The sequence below is a fragment of the Nothobranchius furzeri genome, chromosome 18, assembly GCF_043380555.1.
Source record: "Nothobranchius furzeri strain GRZ-AD chromosome 18, NfurGRZ-RIMD1, whole genome shotgun sequence".
Classification (NCBI taxonomy): domain Eukaryota; kingdom Metazoa; phylum Chordata; class Actinopteri; order Cyprinodontiformes; family Nothobranchiidae; genus Nothobranchius; species Nothobranchius furzeri.
The window spans coordinates 32,706,387-32,724,128 of NC_091758.1; the positions used below are offsets into that span (position 1 = coordinate 32,706,387).

At 41.6% G+C, this 17,742-nt stretch overlaps 1 protein-coding gene across 7 annotated transcripts in view; it reads left to right on the forward strand.

Annotated features, from left to right (window-relative positions):
- The window catches only part of esrrb (estrogen-related receptor beta), a 40,357-nt gene that overhangs the window by 1,777 nt on the left and 20,838 nt on the right, over positions 1 to 17,742 (forward strand). For 2 of the 7 annotated variants that reach the window (XM_015970198.3, XM_015970199.3), the window contains exons 1-3: positions 339 to 954; positions 3,958 to 4,026; positions 12,880 to 13,289. In XM_015970198.3, the coding sequence (XP_015825684.1) occupies positions 905 to 954; positions 3,958 to 4,026; positions 12,880 to 13,289 (529 nt within the window). In that variant the 5' untranslated portion in view covers positions 339 to 904. Of the gene's footprint in view, positions 1 to 338; positions 955 to 3,957; positions 4,027 to 12,879; positions 13,290 to 17,742 lie in introns of those variants that run through there. The other 5 variants (XM_070547195.1, XM_070547194.1, XM_054741573.2 and 2 more) reach the window with 3 other exon arrangements.

A 17,742-nucleotide genomic window follows, 5' to 3' on the forward strand; every position in this document is an offset into this window, starting at 1 on the left:
TGCTTTTTAAAGTTTTTGTGTTTTGTCTTACAAATTGGCATAAATCATTGTGAGGTTAAAAAAAAAGTACAAAAAAGAGATTTGTGTCATAAAAAGGAGTAGTTTAAAATGTATTATGTTAGCAATCAAAGAAATCTGTTTTTTCTGGATTTTTACTTTTTATTTTTGTTAATTCATCAAACTTGTATTTGAATTTGACTTAGCAGCAGTCAGAATTCTACGTATTGTTTTAAAACTGACGCAGAAACTTGGAGCTCTCTGAGTCACATCGCAGTGGTTCGTGTGATGGGTTGTTTTGTCCACATGCGTGCGTGAGCTGTGAGAGTTGTGCATCACGGAGAGCGTGAGCGAGCGCTCGGATCCCTCCTCCCTGGTGCTCCGCCGGTCCCTCTGTCGCTTTAAGTCCTGCCCCTCGGAGCCAGCCAACAGCAGCTGTTCCATATTCATCAAGCCCTTGAGTCTTAAAGAGCCCTATCCCGAGCATGGAAAGAGTCATTCCTCTCGCTCGCACTCTCATGCACTCTCCATCTTAGCACTCATCCCAGTGCTGCCTGCGCTTCTCTGTCTCTCACCCCCCCCTTTTACCTCTCTGTCTATCCAACCCTCCCTTCCCTCACCCTCCCTCTGTCTCTCTCGCTCTCTCTGGAACACACACACACATTCACTTACACACACTCTTTCTCTCTCCCACATACTCATCTATACATAAACACAACACACATGCGCACACACTCAATTCATCAGAGCCCCACATACCTGTGCAGGCTGGGGGGGAGCGGAGCTGGAGGGGCTTCTCGGCAGCGTTGTCTCTGAGGGTGCTGTGCCATCATTTGGGGGAAGAAGCCGGTCTCAGTTGTTTTCTCTTTCCTCTTCCTCTCATTCCTGGAATGCTAAAACTGGACTGATGGACATTTCCGAACTTTGTCTTCCAGACCCTCTCAGCTATCATAACCAGTAGGTGCACCTTGTTTCTCTTTCCTCCTTTCTGTTTTAACCCAGCTGTTGTCTTTTCCTTTTCTTTCATTCTGTCTTGATATCCCGCTCTTAAGTTTTCCTTCCCAAGTCTAGTTGCTGAACTTTTTTCCAACTGCACTGATTGGCTTTTACTTTTCCTGGAGCATCTTTACACCAACTCAATTTAAAAATAAAAAGCACCTTATTTTGGTTTTAGGGATTTAAAGTCACATTGGACTTGACTGAGCAGCAGGTGCACGATTTATTGTGTAAGCACATCATGTATGCTGCAATTTATGAGTCTCATCCAGAGCATGTCTGATTGATTTACCTCGCACCTCTGCAAAGCAAAGTCTGTATTTCCCTCCCCCCCGTCCAGGTGGGTTAACAGCTTGTTAGCTGATTGTTGTTAGTGTCAACCGCCCAGGCAGATTGGGAATAATATTGCAAGGAGATAAGATAAACGGGATTGAAGGGCTACATTACACGGTATGATAGACATTTGTAAACAGGAAGAGAGGACTGGAAGCACCTTGGGATATCAGTGAGCCGCTAGTCTGACCCAGGCAGCGGCATGCAGGCAAGCTGCCGTCTCAACAGCCTCTGGCTGCTGGGAAAGTTAGAAAATCTCTTCTGAACATATTTAAATGTAAACAATTTACTTTTCATTGTGAGCATCGATCTATTTATTGTATAATTTTAGATGCCATAATTGTTATTTTATAATTAAGAAATTTAAACTAATGCATGAAGTAAAAAGTACATTTAGTTTATTTTATGTAATTGTTTAAAAAAATTGAATTGTTTTTGTGATAAGTGGAAAACACAATGTTTCAGTCACCTAGTTTAAAAACAATCAATAAAGAAAAACTTTAAAAAATGACAGGCTTTGTTATAAATGTCTGATTTTAGGAAATTATCTTGTGATAGAATCTTTTATTCATTAATAATAAAACTTTAAGGTTTTCTTCTTGAAGACACTGATTTACATAAAAGATAATTCTGCAGATTTACACTTTGGTGAAGTTTGTGTTTCTCCTATAGATTATTCATGTATCGATTTTTTTAATGTATATAAAACATAAATCAGTGAAGTAAAACATTTAAATTTTAAGTTGAAATGTATTGCTTTAATGCAAATCTATGACATTTAAATTCCCACTAAAGAGTAAATTCACACCACCTGATGATTTGTTGCCATGTTGAGAGATATGATCATAAAATATTCTGTTTAAAAATTATTTTACCTCATGTGCAGCTCTTGACGCATATTCGCTTTTCCTAATCTTACCAGATGGAAAATAAAACAGCAAAACCTCAGATTTTGTTGTCACTTTTCTATGTTTTTATTTGAAAAGCAGCTTTTTAACTTTAATGCTCAATTGATTGCAAAGAAATTCTAGTTCAGTTTCCAATAATTGGCGAATATTGGAATTAATGAATGTATGCAGATAAAAATTTCTGCAATTTTAAATAATGTTGCTCAAAAATTTAGAATTTTTTTCTATAAAATGATAAAGTAATAAAATCTATTTAATAATCACACACAAAAGCTTTGAATTTTTAATTTAATACTTCATTTTTGCTTAAGGTGTTCATAAAATTCAGTTAAAATGAAACATTTTTTACTCTAAAACAAATTCCTCACAGAATTCATCTTTTCTTCGAAAACTTATGTGCAGCTGTGTGTTTTATAAATAAATAATGCTTTTTACCGTTCACTTTGTGCAGGCTATGAATAACAAATATGCACTATAAAATATAATCTTTCCTAAATCAAGTAAAACATGTCATAGCTTTTTCCTGCACGAATGATCTTGCTTATCAACGTTTTTTTCTGACAGATCCTAGCAATTCATCTTAATTTTTGGTCAGTTTTCAGCAAATTCTACTCTGGAATTTTTTTCCTCAGATCCACTTGAATCTGCGATGTTCGGAGGAAATTATTTCCACTCCATGTAATTAGTTCAGAGCTGTGTTGGAATTACTTTAGTTTAAAGTTAATCGACTCAAAGGTGTCTCCAGTGTCTGGGAATCGGATGGAAACTGTTGTTTTGTTCTAGACACACTCTCCTTGTTTGTTTAGAGATTGTCAGTAGGACTACAACACATGATCACATGGAGCTCTTGATCAAATCAGACAAAATAAATGTTTCTTTATTGCCACCAAGTCTCTCATTACGTTTCTATGTGTCTAAATATCACTTTGTTTAGCCGTGAGATTATGTGGGTGTGTGTGTGTTGAGAGTCTTGTATTAGGGGGTGCTCAGTTACACATTTTCTTTGAACAACAGCGAATTGAGATTTGATTTTTCTCATTTCCAAATGTTCCATCAGCACCCTTGTTTTCCTTAAGCCCCGGCAAAGCCACTGCAATAAACTAACAAGGCGATTCAATTTCCCTTCTTGAAATAAGAGCTTTTTAATGTATTTTTCGAGAGGCGGAAAGAAGTTAGCACACGGTGATGAATTAGATTTCAATTTATTTGACTTCATTCCCAGCTCGCTGCATTAGAGCCTGCAAACACCCATCTCCAGCAGCCTCGTCCACTTGATTCTTATTAGGTTTCAGAAAACAAGGCGAGGGAATTGCATTAGTGTATCTTAAGTTAAAAGCTCTTTGCTCTTTGACCAAGTGTTTCATTGTTATTGGGTTAATCAGATTTTTGCTGTCTTCATGGAGATGCTATCACAGGCTAGAGGCAGTGGTGAGTAACCAAAGCAGCCGCACACAGACACTATCCAGATGGGATCAGCTTACGGTAATTTGGTTTCAGAATACATTACCAGAAGAGCCTCCTGGACGAGGACGGCCACCCCACTGTGAGCCAGGAGCTGGTTGCCTCTGCAGCTCAGCCAGTCCCCACCTGTGCCCCCCCCCCCCCCCCCCCCCATTTTCACGCAGCTTTTAGGCAGTTGTCAGATGTGTCATTTAAAGAGAACCTATTCTGCTTGAGCCGAGATTGTTGTCCAATTCTAAATACTTCTTCCTTGTATCAACAGGGCTTTGTTGTCCAATTCATTAGAGAGATTCCTGAGTCCAATGGCCACGCTGGAGCACTCTCATTTCTGGTATTTAGTATCATTACTCTTACTGTGAAACTGTCACTGAAGGCTCTAGAAGCCTCTCTGTAGTTGTTCACTGTCCTTTAGCTTCAGAGATCTTCAATTTGACCGATGTTAGTCTGGTTTTGGTTTAGAAAGAGCAGACGATGCTCGGTTAACTCTTTTTAAAACAACAGCCAGAAAAATATAAATCTGAGCTAACCTCGTCACGCTGATGGTTAACTTTCCCCTTTTGATGGTTGAGCAACAAACCTCACCACTGATTACGTGTTTTCATACCAACAGAATTCATGTTTAATTTAGGAATATCCAGTGTTGCCATAACAAGCTATCTCTTGAGATGTGTGTGTGTGTGTTTGCATTTTACACGTCTTGGTGATTACCCACCATGCTTACTTGACTATTTCACAACACCCACCTGCATGGAAACCACCAAGCCATCGCAGCACGTGCCTCCCCAGATTTCTTGTCCATGGTAACCTTGGACACCTCCGCCGCAGTGTGAGAATCTGTTTAAAAATAACCAGGTCCATTAGTCTGGATGGATAATGCTAGCGTATGTGGGCTCTCATGCCCTTGTGGCAGCAGAGTGCTATCACTGACACGTTGCGTCAGCACTTCTTCCTGTTGCTCAGACGCTGAAGGGCTCCTTTTGATTCACTCACACATGCAAGTGTGTAGGTAGTCAAACACACAAACACGAGAGAAAAAAAAAACAGGGGTTTGATTATTACATAAGAGAAGTTGTTTTGTTATTTTCTGTGTTTGGGCCAAAATTCGGTTTCTGTAATTCACACTTGGTTATGAGATGTGACTTAAGGTGGGTAACCATATGGGTGTTTATCAGAGAAGGCTATTGGTATTGAGCGGTCAGTTGTTTGAAGGTTATGTTTCAGAGCGGTAATTGAAATGCAAAATAACATTAGGATCGATGGTTGGCTTTGTTTATTTATGAAATCAATATTGAAACCGTCTGTCACAGTAGCAGCTCTGATTCTCGCTGACAGCTCCATCAAGTCTTCTGCTCTGGGCCTGAGTAAGCCTTGGAACCATTAGAGGAACCGCACATTTGGTATTTTTAAGCTTGTTTTTGTCGTCACACTTCCCAAACTTAACTTGTTTGCTGTTTTATGAGCGTGCTGTGATTCATGTTTCATATCTGTGCAGGAGATTGACCCAGAATTATGCGTGAGCTATTAAAGAATCTGGATCCAGATGTTGGGTGGCATCCCTTGCAAATCTTTCAGTAGAGCAAATATAAAAAGTGAACTTTCAGTTAAATTGATGTCAGGTTTCTGAGTGTGAGCGTGTGTGTTTGGCTCGTGTGTGTCTGTGCTTCCCTCTTGGTCACAAAACATGTTCACATTAAAGTCCTCCCTATGAAATCACCCCTGCAGTGCTAAGTGGAATCCAGCGGTCACACTGAGTGACTGGCTGTTGAACCTGTGACACCAGATGTTGTGAACTTTGCGTTCAGCCTCCCCATCAAAGGAGACATGTTAATTCAGAAATCAGCCCCAAAGTTTAATTATTCCTGAATGCTGGCGGACACTGGCATATAAATCAGTTAGGCCCACCCGCCTTTTTATTACCGGCACTATTTATAGACAATACGTGGCAGCTGGTAGAGATGAGCCTGTAAAAAGCTAGAGGCTATTGCTGTGACTACGTCGACTGCTGCAGCGTGCGACAGTCATAACAATAGTTTTTATTTTTTTTCACTGAGATTAATTTATCATGGAGTTGTTTGGAATGTGTGCTTCAAACTACATTTAAATGTGGGAAATGAAGTTGCCTTTTCCACCGTTTGAAAACGTCTCATCATTTAAATGGTTCCTGTGAGCCAGGATTACACAGTCACTGTCAGCCTTTGCAAACATTGAAACGTCTGATTGTGTTTAAATCACCATCTGATAAACCTGCAGATGCTGACCAGTTAAGTTTTCACGGTTTATTTGTGTGTGTGTGTTTGTGTTTTTATGTTTGCATCTTCTTCTATAAATGAGGACAATTTATGGGGAGGAGGAGGGATTGGCGCTTTGTTTTAGGCAGGTAGAACCCCCCCCCCCCCCCCCCCCCCCAAAAAAAAATACAAGGACGGCCTATCAGAAGAAGATTAATGAAGTAATTTCATGCATGGCTCTATGCCTCCTACCCCCTGTATGCACAGTGACTGTGTCTAAACCTGTGATTTACATTCCACTGTGTTAAATAGCCTTAACCTGCTGTAATAATATTTCTCTGTTTGTGACACACACACACACACACACACACACACACACACACACACACACACACACACACACACACACACACAGTCAGGAATATCCCTCAACTTCTTAATACAGGGAGCAGCTCCAATCCTGACTTTTAGGTATTTATTTTACAGTTGGTGAATTTTTTTAAGTGCATTTTATTAATTTTGAGTAAAGATGCTTTAATTATGGCTCTGAGGGCCGATTCTGATTGTTGATTCTTGCACAGGTCTGACTTGCTAATACTGATTTATTTAATACAAAATTAATGAACGGAAAGTGTTTCTCCAATTTCTGAATGACATGATTATTCTGAAAGTTGAAATTTCCACATGGAAAATCTGTCATAGTTGGTGCTTGGTGATGGTGAGTTCACTGACCAGGAATATGTCAGTTTATTTTATTGCTACCAGGTAATGATGCATTCACAGAACAGGAAAGCAAAACCCTATCAGCTATTGACCCCTTAGGACAATCGTTATGAAAATTGTCTGATTCCAACTTAGGAAGATGCATCATAATAAGAAAAAAAAATATCTCATCAGTCTGAATGACGTCTAATTTATACTTTTATGCTGAAATGTGTTGCAGAAGAATCCAAATCAAGCATTTCATTTCTTGATTTTCAACTGTGGCAAATGAATTAGAAGTTTTCAAGTCAAGTGACAACACACAAGCTAATCAGCTCTAAGGTGTGTGTGTTCAGGTCTGAGGGCATTGTTAATCACACTATGCTTTGCAGGAAACATCTTTTATTTGGATTTTTTTGTCACCTGACTTTAATTACTTCCTTATAGATTCCAAGAGCCATTGTAAATTTGTTGCTGAATTAAACCATGACGGTGCTGCATAATGGACCTAATGGAAACTAATCTTTTCTTAATGAAAAGGCAAAATTTGAAATTTGATCCCAAATGTACTTCTGGAATAATCCCTGAACTTCCTTTTTTGTGATGAAATTGTCTAATTCTGCAGAGAGCTTTTCCTTGTGGTCTGCAGAGATGATTAACTCCTTGCTCTCCATGCTTGTGCACTCCCCCTCCCTTCCACTGACAGTAGCGCTATCATTAGCCACTTACTTCCTTCAACATCCTGAAATCGGCCCCTCTGAAGAACCAGATCTTCCCACTGCGGCCCAGACAGTTTACGTCAGACATACGGCAGCGCCCGTATCACCAGAGGCCCTTTCTTTTCTGCCAGCAGCATCTCTTGAACAGGAAGGAGCGGGAGAGGGATCAATAGATGTGATCTGCTTCTTGGCCGGCTCTGTGGTGGTGCTGCCGGAGCATGTGGCTCATGTTGTCATAGCGGAGTGAGCTCATAGCTTTATAAAGACTACAATGACATAGCTGTAAAGCAGCTAAATATAATCCTCTACTGCAGCCTTAAAACTTAGTCACCCAGCCTGCAGAGCGGCGTGGCCTCTCTAAATGGTAACCCTGCACCAAGTCCCTGGCCTTATTGATCTGGGGACCCTCAAGTCTCACTGGAACGATAAACATTACACTTTCTTTTCCTTTCCTTTACTTTTCTTCATGCATCTTACTTTCTCTTTCCCACACTTCCTGTCTTTCTGCCTCCTTGTCTTCCCTTTTGTTTTCCTGTGCAGATCCGCACATCATAAATCTCTGTCAGCTTCTCCGAAGGTGTCTGGCATATCTGTTAATAGAGAGGCCCCTCCCCTCTCCTCAGGTCCACCCCCCACCCCTCTCTCAGTCATCTCTCTGCCGGAGCAGGACTAATGAATGAGAAACTCCAAAATTAGAGGCCTCTTTGTCATAGATTAGAATTGGTCCCTCTGGAGTGCCGGGTTTGCCTTCAACCCAACCACAGCCGTCAACCAACCATCCTCCCCCATATATCCATTTTTCATCTTCTGGCTTCAGCACAAACACACACTCAGACTTGAGATAATGCACAACACACTCACACACACCCAAGAGTCTTTTGGCCTCATATTCCCATGATGGTTATTAACCTGAAACTGCAAGAAAAAAGCTTCTTCCACTGAAGTGTGTTTTGGAATCCACACCAGAATCACCACAACTTCTTCCACGAGCTTATTTCCCTTTTTGAAATGTACATATTCCCTTGTGAGAACACACGTGGACCACCTCAGGTGGCAGGCAAGCTTCTAAATGTATGTTTATGACTTTACCGGCACCGTGCAGATTTTGGTCTCTGTTCTTCCCAAAAATGGGTCCCTTGGCTGTGTGTTAGCGCGCTAAAAGGCAGCAGTGGCCCCCAGAGGAGAGGTCAACACAGCAGCTGCTGGTGGGTCTGGCTGTGGTGGGGAGGCTGAGAGGAGGTCTGTCAGGAGCTAATTGAGTTCGTCCTACCAGCGCTGACTCTGGGGCCAGTGGCTTATCAGGCCACATCGCCTCAGGCCTTCAAGACAGATTTGCCCCTACTGGGGCATCTGATATCAGCATCACCTCGCTTTCAGATGTCAACCCCCGCCACCATCTACCTTTTCTCCTCGCTTACAGTCTGATCAGGAATGTGATGCTCATGGGTTGAGGTGAGCAAATTATGTTTTTGGCTTCTGCTGGTATTACGAGTAAAACTGTGAGATTTTACTCACTGTCGGAGCAAAGTTTCAGGAGCAGCTTTGGTTTAAACATGAAACGACGAGCGTGCTGAAGTTACTCAGAGGGGGAAGGGAGTGCGTTTCGGATGAGGGATCGACCCGATTAGATTCTAAATTCTACAACAGTGTGACCTGAAGTTCGTAGTTTGGCTTGCAGGTGAGAAAATGTTGAGACGAGGAGAATAAGAGCTCTACGGTTCTCCTTAAGGGAAGTCGTGGAATTGCGAGTGTGGGACGAGCTGCCAGATCGTTAGGCCAGCTAATCCTGGTCACAGCAGCACTGCTGGAATGATATTAGGGATCTGAAATGCTGTTAGGCGGACCAGGTGGAATCAGATTAAAACCAAACTGCGCAGTGTGCGTTTGCAGGCCCATAACCTACTACTCAGCATGAATTTTGATCGGTACAAAGGGAACAAAAGGAGGAGGAACCGGGGGGGATACTGTGTCTTAGAAGAGAGCTGTTCCTTTGGGCAGCCAGGCAGCAGAATTTGAAAAAGCTCTTACCTTGAGGAAGGAAGAAAGAACTATAGATTTTACAGCATCAAGTCTCAGATAGTTCGGCAAACCCTTTCCTGTCTGCTCTGTCTGCGTAGCACATAAGCTAATTACCACCTGCCCCGCACACTGAATTATTTATTGGAACTATTGCTGCTGTCAAATCATTTAATGCTCATAATTCATTTTGCTCATATAATTGTATTTATAGATTTAAATTGGACCTGTCTTATTAGAGATTACGAATATTTATAGAAATATTTTAGGCTATTGATTAATACACTAGGTTTAAGTGGTTAGCATTTCCTCCGTGTCATTAATCAGTATAAGCAGGCCTGTTAAAAACATAAGCATAGTGGTGGTGCTAATGTGTCATATCAGAATGAGTTAAGGGTATTCTGGCTAGCACATTTATTATAAATGACCACATTGAGCTGGAGGGGAAACAGTTAAAACACTTATGCAATTATGCTAAGTGTCACCCTGAGGATGGCCTTTGAACCGGGGTTAAGCTTACTCTGAATTTGTGAAATAAAAGCTAAATGGAGCCATCTTGTGCTCCTACGTTTTAACATATCATCTTTAATAAGCCAAGTGCAGGTGGCCCATCGTGCAGGTGCACATATCCATCTGAAACATGGAGCGTAAAGCAGATGAACACAGGTTTGTGATAATTTATAGGGATGCAATCTGCATTCATTATTGATAGCAGTGAGTTCTATTTTGAAATGATGGTGCAAAGAGTCGATGAAGGATTATCTGCATTGTTCAGTTTAGGAGTAATTGAGAAAAAAATGTCCAAGTTGGATCTTAATTTTTCCAAGGCAGAATGAAGGTTGTGTGTTCATTTTTATACAGTGAAGATTGGAGGCAGGATTCCAGGACTGCTCGTGAGCGAGGGCTTATTCCACAAGGTCAACAGTTTTAACAGGGGACACTTTTTATTATTTATTTTAGCAGTTAACCTTTTTGTGAATTTCCAGAAGTGGTAGTCACTCAGAGCTCCGATGAATATACATGACAGGAGGGGAGGGAAACCCAGGAATGAGATTTAATTTGACACGCTGACCCCCATCTCCACAGGCTCAGGAAGGCAGGGTGAGAAAATAAGGTTGACCCACTGACCCCTGGGCCTGAACCCCTCCGTCACCCATCCTCACAATTAAATCAGCCTGAGAGAGCAGGGAGATGTCCGGCCAACCAATAGGGGCCACTGCAGTTGCGTCCTGTCACTTTCTGTTTGTTCTGAAGAGCTCCGAGATGGACAGCTGTGGTTTAATCACACTTACAGCCCAATTGGAAACACCAACCCCTCCCGTTTCTGATGGTAAACTGACTTATCAAGGATGTAAACATTAACATAAGTTGGCAATATGCTAATGGTACTATAGCACAACTTGGGTTGTCTAGCTGCCGCTCCCTCAGAACCTCTGTATCTACATTTGCATAAGCCATGCAAGGCGCAATTTAGCTAATGCAGGCAAGTGCAAGCACTCTTTCACCCTCTCCGAGGTTCCTAATTCAAACGGGTGTGTGTATACGTTAGCATGTGACCTCGCCTTAACCCTAAGGGGTTACTGTGTCTGCACAGCATCCCCGATACACTGAGTAATTCATTTCCTCTCCTAGTTCACTTCTTCATTTCACTCAATCGGCACAAAGAAACGGCACTGGGTCCAGTCGCACCCCCCCACCCCGCCTCTCTACCGTCCACCCACTGTTCACTCAGAGCAATTTCAAGTTAAAGGTTATAGAGCAAGACTGAAATACATTTATATGGGCAAGGAAGGCTTCAGAGTGCATTTTGTGGCCACATTCAAAAGGCTGCACTTTAGTCTGCACACGTTACAGCATTAGATTACATGTACTCCAAAATATAGTTATTAGACAGACAGTGAAAAAGTCAATATCTTGCCATCATGTTTCCTTTTGGATGACTGCTGACTGAAGGAGACAAGCCAACGTCCGCTGTGCTCTTTAAACTATTGAGATGCCCCCATCTTCGTGTGTGTGTGTGTGTGTGTGTGTGTGTGTGTGTGTGTTTGTGTGTGTGTGTGTGTGTGTGTGTGTGTGTGTGTGTGTGTATTAGGTTATTTGAGAGCGCTTGCCGTCTGTCCCTCTGTCTCTCATTCCCATCCACTTCCCTCTTGTCCTGTCGTGTTTGTATTGCAGGTAGTGTGTGTGTGTAGATATTTGTGGAGCAGTTGTGTGTATTTGTTCTCTGAAGGACTTCAACAGCTGCCGTAGTGTCTAGGGGTGGGAATTTTTAGGCTCCTCACGATTCGATTTGATTGCGATTCAGAAGGTCGCGATGCGATTATAAAATGATTATCGGTGCATCTTTCACACCGCCTCCCCTCCTTTCTGTCTGTGTACTGTTAAAGCAGCAATGTTGTTGCTCAGGGGTCCAAAAATAATTTACTTTCAATAACTTCTTAGTGACTTAAAAACTCTTTGCTGATTTGAAAATGTAGCTTTCATTTGAAAATGTTTGTGGGCTTCATCTTATTCTGAGGATTCTGACCAGCTGCCCTTAATAAGAAATATCGAGTGTAAGACCTCTCAAATTTAAATATTGACTCCTGATAAAGTGTAAAATACCCAGACCAAAAATAATATGAATAAATGCATAGATAATATAGAAAGTTCTGTAGCAGAGGAGGTGAATTCATTTAGACACAGAAATTCATTTCAAATGAAGAACCTTAATAACATTCTTCGTTTGATTTAATGATGAATTAAGTTCATTACATCTCCTTGAAGTCCCAAACTTAAGCAGAGCTAGTTTCTTACAGATAGAGAACTGTTTTAGGTTGTTTACTTCCTGCGCATCAATAAAAACAAAGGGAAAACTGTTTATGATAACGTTAAAACTGATCAACACTTCTGACTCTTATGCAGAAAGATGCAGAATTTCTTCTAAACAACTTTAATAGTTAGAGATCAACCGTTGCTCGAGTCTTGGGCAGACTAATATAGGTTTAATCCTACTCTGTTCACCAAGCTACAGCAGCAGAGAGGAGAGAGGGGTTAAATCGAGCGAGACACTGCACTTCCACTGAGGAGGAACAGTTTTGACACACCGGTCTCAGTTCATCATATGCTGTGAGATTTCTTCATAGAAACCGTTTGGCTGATGGTGCACTTGGGGTTCTGTTTTCCTGTTTGATGTAAATTTGAGGACATCACTATTTTAAAAAAGGTGTAATAAAACTATCATCAACAGGAATTTGAATCTTCTCAGTGGACCCTGTTTCAAATCTCCCTTTTCTTTCTCTAGACGTGAAAATCTGTGCATGATTTATTCCTGAAACACGTCAGATTATTTGTAAAATATTACAAAGAAATGGCAACTTCCACCCTAAATGTTTAAAACCCTTTTGTTAAGGTAAAAAAATTAGACAATCATTAATCAGTTATAATATTTTTGTTGAGTTTTTCACTTTACACCTTATTTCTGATCATCTTTCTCTTTCTCTCCTCCTTTCCCCATCACCCGTCTCACTCCTCCTCCAGGCTGCTGAATAGAATGGCCGCTGATGAACGGCATCTACCCTCCAGCTGTGGGTCCTACATCAAAACTGAGCCATCCAGTCCCTCCTCGGTCATCGACACAGTCAGTCACCACAGCCCCAGTGGCAACTCGGACGCCAGCGGTGGCTATGTCAACACCATGAACAGCCACTCGAACGGCCTGGACTCTCCGCCCATGTTCACCCCCAGCGGGCTGGGTGCCGGCTCCTGCCGCAAGCGCTACGACGACTGTTCCAGCACCATCATGGAGGACTCGTCCATAAAGTGTGAATACATGTTGAACTCCCTCCCCAAGAGGCTGTGCCTGGTGTGTGGAGATATAGCCTCGGGGTATCACTATGGGGTAGCTTCTTGTGAGGCCTGCAAAGCCTTTTTTAAAAGGACAATACAAGGTACTTTTCTCCTGTCACCTACTACCCCAGCAAACACTCAGTACAATTTTCATTCCATGTTGCCACAAAAAAACCTGCATGCATAAAACTACGGGCCTGGAACACACTCAGCCATTAAAGAGCAAGTCACCCCCAAATCAACTTTTTTTTTTTGCTGATAAACTAAATAAACGAGTATCTAATCGTGCTGCAGACACGTGTAGTCAATAATTCGGCACTTCAGTGCATCTTAGTTAAAATTTAAATATCTGCTTAAAACTGTCAGTGTTGTGCCGTTGTCAGGTAAAAACTCTGCACTGTATTTGAATTTAAAACTGCCACCGCTATTGGCTAAGAGGTATGCTATGATGTAAACTGGTACATTATGATGTCACAATGCTGTTGTGAACATGTGTGTGTCTGTATTTGTTAGCGGCTCCGCCCTCTCGGTCTGCTAGGCAACGGCATTTGTTGCATTTTTCAAACATGAAGTGGGAGTGGAGTTAGAATCTGGTAGGGGGTGACTTGCTCTTTAAATACCACCAAAAGTCATTTTGATCTCTGAGACAAGTAACTAAGGAGAGGCAGTCTTTGTTTTGTTTATATTAAACATTCACAAAGCAGAGTGGGACAAAAACACATTATTTATTTTTATAACTTTTAGGTCTTTGACGCAGTGCAAAAAATAAAATCATCACATTTAGATAATCTGCTATGATTGTTCAGATTCATCATGGAATGGTGGCTGTTTGATCAGACACCCACACGTGTGTGTGTGTGTGGGGGGGGGGGGGTATGTGTGTTCTTTGAAACCGGTGTGACTATGTGCATCGTGGCCTCATTATGGAGGCAATGAACGCCCCCCCCCACTGTGAAACTGTCTCTGCTCCAGATTAATCAGGAGGATGAAGATATTGTCGGAGCCTTAAAAACATTCTGCCCAACAGGCACAGCTGCTTCGGACTGATCTCTGCTGGTTTATTAGGAGAATGCTGGAAATGATGAATAAAATAACTTTGCATATATTTGAATTACAGTTTTCAAAAGAAAACATAGATTTGTAGTTTCAGCACAGACGATTACAGCGTTAGAAAAAAGTCAGCAATTTTCTTTAAATAAGCAAACGATTGCAGGAATTACATGCAGAGCAGCCGGCCTGTCTTGATGCTAGGTGTTGATTTTGGACCCTGCAGCCCTATCAGCTTTAGACAGTCTATGTACCTTTTGCAGGCAAACACGAGCATTAGGCCAAATCCTCACGTTTACTCATGCTGCCATCAGCAATCCTGTCTATTGACAAAAGATGAACAGTTTCTCCCAAGTAACATAACTGAGCCTTTGTCCCCTCAGTAAAAGTACACTGACAGCAACACAATTGAACACTAGGAAAGAAAAGAGACATCTTAAGTGGAGCAATCGCCCAAACAATTAAGAGCAAGGTACACGGAGGAAAAATTGAAAGCTCCTCTTTTTTTCCATCTCCTCACTTTGCATTGTCGATTTGAAATCCCTCTCTTTCTCTTCTTGGAGGGCTGCCTGTAATGGAGCTAATCTGCCGTCGTTTGTCCGAGCCACAGGAGTTTTGTCAATAACAATCAGCGTTTGGAAAGTGTAATTAAGGCCGAGGCTTTTCATTAGGAGGAAGGGAGGGGGCCGTCTCCAGGGACGGGCATGCCAATTAGAAACTCAGGCACGCGTCGCCGGGTAATTTCAGGGAAAGGAGGGGAAAAAACCAGGACTTCTTTAGATTGGAGAGGGACCCTGCTGCTCTTTCAGAAGAGAGGAGGAGAGGCTTAATGGCATAATAATCAGACAGGGGTCCCGAGCAGTGGAGGCAGGAGGACGGAGGGACTTTTTTAGGGGGGAGGTGAAAGCCTTCTGAAATGATAAAAAGAAACACGCGTAGGATTGCTGGAGGAAAAAAGCGGGCAGTAAATCGCTCAATGAAGAGGGAGCCCTTGAAAGAACGAGAGGGTGCTGTTGATGAGAACTGATTAATTAAAGGAATAACGAGGTAGTCAAGGGTGGAGTGTGTTTCGGCCCACTCTAATGAGAAGAAAACAAAGGAGCTGTCTTTCCCAGGCCTTTATCACATTTCTTCGATAGCACTCGGGGCAAACATGATAAGTTAATGTTAAGCATGCACGTGACCGTTTCTTCATCACCTTGTGCCCTCCTTGTGATGCAACAACTTCAGTTCTGTGTAGCAGATCTGCACTTTGGGATATTTGAGTCTGTATTTTGAATGATCACACAGATTTATGCATTTATTTTTTGAATTACCCTCAAATACAAGTCACTTCCCATCTGGCCTCCAACCTTTAGCTGACGGCAGACGTCCCTTCCTTCTTTCAACGAAAGCAGATCCGTCTTCTGTCACCTATTCATACAGTGGAAAGCCCCTTGAACTTATATGTGGGATAGTTGCATTAGTCAAGGCCAAGTCCAAATTAATGTCAGCCTTTATCTCTATCCATCCCTCGTTCTTGTTGCTTCCTCATCATCATCCATCCCTACGTCTCACGTGCTCCACCAATCAGAAACATAAACGCTTTATTGAACTGTGTTTTCTTCCCATTTTGAACCCAAGTGTAAAATTGCTTGAAAACCAACTGAACTCGGTGGCCCTCTTTTATGTGAAGTAATAGACCTTGACAGTAAGCCTGTAAAAGTCAGTTTAGATTTTGATGAGAAATACTTGCCATTTTACTGTAATTTACTTACAAGACCTGACTTTCCCCTCTGTGCCCTGGCATGGGTCCTGAAAAGCCATAAAATAGATTGAGACAGATACTTATCAGGAGGAAAAAGGAGGGAAATCTTTTTCTTCTCCTTTCACCTTGTAATGTTACGGGTAACCGTACCAGAGCCTCTCTGAAGACAGATCAACCTGTTCGCGACTTTTGGGTTAAAAGGGTTCCAGTCGGTGTGTTTCATTTAGTGAAGGTGAAAATTTGTTTACACATTATTCAGAAATAGTCTACCTGGCTATTTCTGAATAATGTGTAATGTATGTGCTTCTTTGACTTTCACACGTGAATCAGGATGTGTTTAAACTACTGAGAAATAAAAATAACCATTTGTTTATTGTACTGACTCAACCCCTTCAGTTTTGAGGTAGTTTCAGTCGAGTGCGTTCTCAATTCAAAGGAATCGGTTCATTTAGCTGAAAATAGGAAAGATCTTAAAGCTGTTATAACGAATCTGCGAGTACTCAAGGTTTTGAACGCAAACACGGTCACGGACCACTCACCCCTCTGCTCGGGTATCTTCCCTGAGACACTTCTGCCGGAACTGGAGACCTGCGATGCCAGATGATACGAGATGTTGCTAAACACCAGTCGCCGTTTTCTGGATCCAGACGTCTTAACCGTTACTTGAAATAGTGTTTTTCTTTTTGGGACATTTTGTAGTAAAGTTGAAATGGTAGCAGCCGGATGTTTCTCCTTCTCTGATATTACTGAGCCGTGAACCTCTCATGCCATTGGTGTTCTGTTGGTAAAGGTGGATGTGTAATTATTGGAGGACTCAGGGAATTGCAGCCGTTCGGCAAGACGACAGCCAGGTGGTCCAATGCTTTCAGGCAATATTGGTGCAGGTTTTTAGACAAATGTGAGAAAACCACTTTATTAATTTTTATGTCCTCTGCAATATAATTATAAAAATGCTACATTTGGAATGTTAAAAAGCAAAAAAAAAAAAAAACTAAAATTTTCATCTCATTTGTTGTCCAAATTTGTAATCGCTGCTTTAATAAAGCTAAATAACTACTTATTAAAACAGACTTTATAAAAGTTTCAAGATTTCAAGCTTCTCTTCATATTTGAATGGTGGACTTGACCCATATTTAGATAAATCACAAGAGTTTTATGTTCATTTGAATACAAACCGAGCCAGATTAGTATGAGTTTATGGTGGTTTTCAGGTGAGACGGTGTGTGTACTGATATCAAAACACTCCCTGCTCTAAAAATAAATCCAGTGCAGACCTGAACAATCAGCTAATCCACCGATTGCTCTGCAGTGAGCTTTTAATATCCAGATCTGACAGGACATCAGATGTCTGTGACGTTTGACAGGACATGTGGACATGTCCCTTGCATTCGTAAGAAAGAAGGAGAGAGAGATGAAGAATAACTATTCTTCGCTTTGCCACATAACATGTATGGAGACCTCAAATACATAAATATGTTTTCAACATTTATTTAATATTTATGATAGTCAGCCATTAGTTAGTGCACATGGACAAACAAAAATGACTGAAGGATTAAGTCCTTGTCCCCTGATTGCCTACTCCCAGCTTGCAGGAAATGAATTGGATTATTATGGTCTGTCCTGCTATGACAACAGAGAAAAACAGACCAAGTGAAGGCAATCAGAGCTCATCAGCTGCCTCTTTCACACCTTTATTTACCCCAATCCCGAAGAGATGATGAGAATTAGCATAATGATTTCTAACCCAGATAAAAGGAGGA